Below are 3,106 nucleotides of genomic sequence, written 5' to 3'. Positions count from 1 at the left end.
TACATATATCATGGTTTATTTTATATCATTTAATACAACTAAATTAAATGAATTATAATTTTAATATTAAATATATTTTTCAATTAAACATATTATAATCAAATATCATAATATTATTATTGAATAATATTTGATATAATTTAATAATAAATATATACTTATGAAATTCATATTTTTTTTTATATCAATACATATAATATTATTATCAAGTATAATAAATTATATTATACATATATCAATTTCTTGAACAAAACAATTTTAAAATATCTATTATATTTCTAATTTTATTTTTAAGAGTTTTTTTTTCTTATATTTTTATAATTTCTGATCAATTTTAGGTTCACTAATATTTTGTATCAAAATATCCGATATATCCGTAAAATGGAAAATATTGATATATCCATAATTACTGATATTTTTATCCTTAATTATGACTAGATTCTTAAACGTCCTTTATAAAAAATTTATTGAAAGGGCTTTTAAAAGGTTTGATATGTTTAACGGAAAAATATTTTTTGATAATTTAGATGTATGATTTTATAAGGTTTGAAACATTTTAGTAATTTAGATGCCTTATGCTTACAAAGGCATAAAATAGCATATTCTAGAAATGCTGATGTTGCTGACAAAAGTTAATTAAAAATTTATATATATTTAAATTATTTAATTTTTATATAATGAAAAAAAATAAGTGAAATAAATTTAAAAATATATATAAAAATAATTTATCAATTTAAAAATTTTTTTCTTATACTTTTCTTCTTTATTTTCTTTTAACCACAATTTGATCAACTTTAGTTACTTAGCATATGGTAGAAGATTACTTGTCTTACCTTTTGAAGCTTTGGAATAAATGTGTATTTGTTCTTATGTGCCTTTTAATTTGATGGACTTGCTAAATTAGGAACAAAACCCACTACAAAAAACTTGGTAGATTGGGCTTAAAAAAGGTGCAAATGAAAGGTACTAACACACAGGAAAATCTAACTGAGGAAGAAAGATAAAAAGAAAAAAACCTTAAATACAAACAAGATGGATTATATAATTGAAGGATCCAATCAGCCACAATGGTGTCTTATTCCAATTCTGTGCCCTGCAAAGACACATAGAATTAGTGTTCATGCGTGCATACATGCATGAAGAAGCTATGGAACTTGATTATTTTCAGTAATCCATTCATCTTCAGAATTCAGAAAAGATGCCAGTATCTTGAGCTCCAAAGCTTCACTGGGTTGAAGAAGACCACTCACTCCTTCTTGATTCTCAATCTCCGGGGCGAGAAAATCGGAACAAGGAGGAAAGAGGTCGCTCACCCCATTACTGTTATTTTCACCCATCTCTTCATCTTGGTCTAGAAATGAGTTGAGAGCATCAGAGGTAAGGAGGTCGCCAATGTCGAAGCCCATGAAAAAATTGGCGGTTTCGCCCTGTTCCAGTGCTGAACTTGAGGGCTCCGATGTGGGAACTGCCATTTTAGGAGACGGGTTTTCGTCGAAATCGGCCTGGACTCGAGGGATTATAACCTTGGAGCATCGCACTGCTCTTGTTCGGATGACTGTGTGAGGTTCCGCTGATGATTTCCCAGTTCCTGAAGTCTGGTTTTTCGGATTTTCGACCTTTTTGTTAGGTGAATTTTGACCCTTGGATGCTTGCAATCTCTTGCTCAAATTTGTGTTCCAGTAGTTCTTGATTTCATTGTCCGTACGCCCCGGCAACCTACCGGCGATCAATGACCACCTGCACCAGCCATGGCGTTACAAGTTGAATAATGAATTCAACTTGTACTTTGTTAGTTGAAAGTAAAATCACTGTGTCTGGTAAGACTTGATAGGCTTTAAAGGGTAGCAGTTGAACTTGAAAAAATAATGACTTTTGATGGCTGGGAAAGTTGAATATCCAAACAGTTCCAACCCAGAGAAAGTTTCCCCAACATCAAAAACATTCATATTATATATATATTTCTTTACCAACATAAAACATAAATGACTTTAATTACAGAAAAAAGCATGGACATCCCTGAATGATAATTAAACCAAGGAACTTCTGACAAACTATAATAACAGTCAGCAATAAATGAAGCTGAGAAGTGGATACAAATTTTCTGACCCTGAATGCAGAAGACTTAAAAAGGAGCTCAAAATTGTACCCATTGTTGAAAACATTGATATAATAAATACTAATAATGAAAATAATAGAAGTTGCCTGTTGCCAAGGAGCTTATGCAGTCTGATAATGAGTTCTTCTTCTTCCGAAGAGATGTTGCCTCTCTTAATGTCTGGCCTCAGATAATTCAACCATCTCAGTCTGCAACTCTTCCCACATCTTTTCAAACCTGCAGATTAATGAACCCATCACCTGGAAATGGAAATGGAAATGGAAATGGAGATGGAAATGTAGAAGGGGGAAAGTTGGAGACTGATGATGACTTCTTCTTAATTAATTGCCTGAAAAAGAAGTCTGATGGTGATATAGCTCTTACCAGCTCTTTGAGGAAGGTCTCTCCATTTCCCTTCTCCATGGACTTCAACATAGTTGCAGAGGATCTTATCTTCCCAAGCAGACCATGATCCTCTGTTGAGTCCCTCTTTGGCACAGCAAGGTCTTCTTCCCATTTATATTCTCTACAAAAAGTCTCTCTCTCTCTCTCTCTGAACCAAGCTGTGTATGGACGATTGGAACCCCATTTATAGATCCCATATATAAGGCTGGGAGAAACCCACCAACGTGCCTTAAACACCTCCTAGAATCAAGAAAAAACGAAGACAATAAACCATCATGTGCCAGTGTTTTGGGTCTTGATGTTGGGTCCAATTTTTTAAAATTAGGCTTTGACACAATATGCACTTTTGACCTCAGACTTCTATAAATAAATAAATAAGTGAAAGTGTATCTTCAAGTTGAATAAAATAGTGGGCAGTGCCGCAGAGGTACCAGCTATGAATTAATTCCAATAACACATATTTCTGTCACCATCATTCACACAAATATTTCTGAAATCACTAGTAAGTATAGTGATTTGATGTCCCAGCTCACGATGTAGAACTCTTCCATGTACCGTTAATGGTCACCATTACTCATTGGTAAGAGCTTTTGAAGATGTGAAAAA

The 3,106-nt window shown here is 33.0% G+C and overlaps 1 protein-coding gene across 1 annotated transcript; it reads right to left on the bottom strand.

Moving 5' to 3' along the window:
* Window positions 1-917: 917 nt before the first annotated feature.
* Window positions 918-2,720, bottom strand: LOC117924600 (transcription factor MYB1-like). Its single transcript, XM_034843273.1, has 3 exons — window positions 2,480-2,720; window positions 2,203-2,332; window positions 918-1,737 (listed from the first exon to the last, which is right to left on the bottom strand). Exons 1-3 carry the CDS (start codon window positions 2,610-2,612, stop codon window positions 1,146-1,148), a joined length of 855 nt encoding a protein of 284 aa, XP_034699164.1. The 5' UTR covers window positions 2,613-2,720; the 3' UTR covers window positions 918-1,145.
* Window positions 2,721-3,106: the final 386 nt, after the last annotated feature.

This window comes from Vitis riparia, chromosome 11 (genome assembly GCF_004353265.1).
Source record: "Vitis riparia cultivar Riparia Gloire de Montpellier isolate 1030 chromosome 11, EGFV_Vit.rip_1.0, whole genome shotgun sequence".
NCBI lineage: Eukaryota > Viridiplantae > Streptophyta > Magnoliopsida > Vitales > Vitaceae > Vitis > Vitis riparia.
Note: the sequence above shows the minus strand (reverse complement) of the source record. Positions and strands in the feature narration are given on the sequence as shown.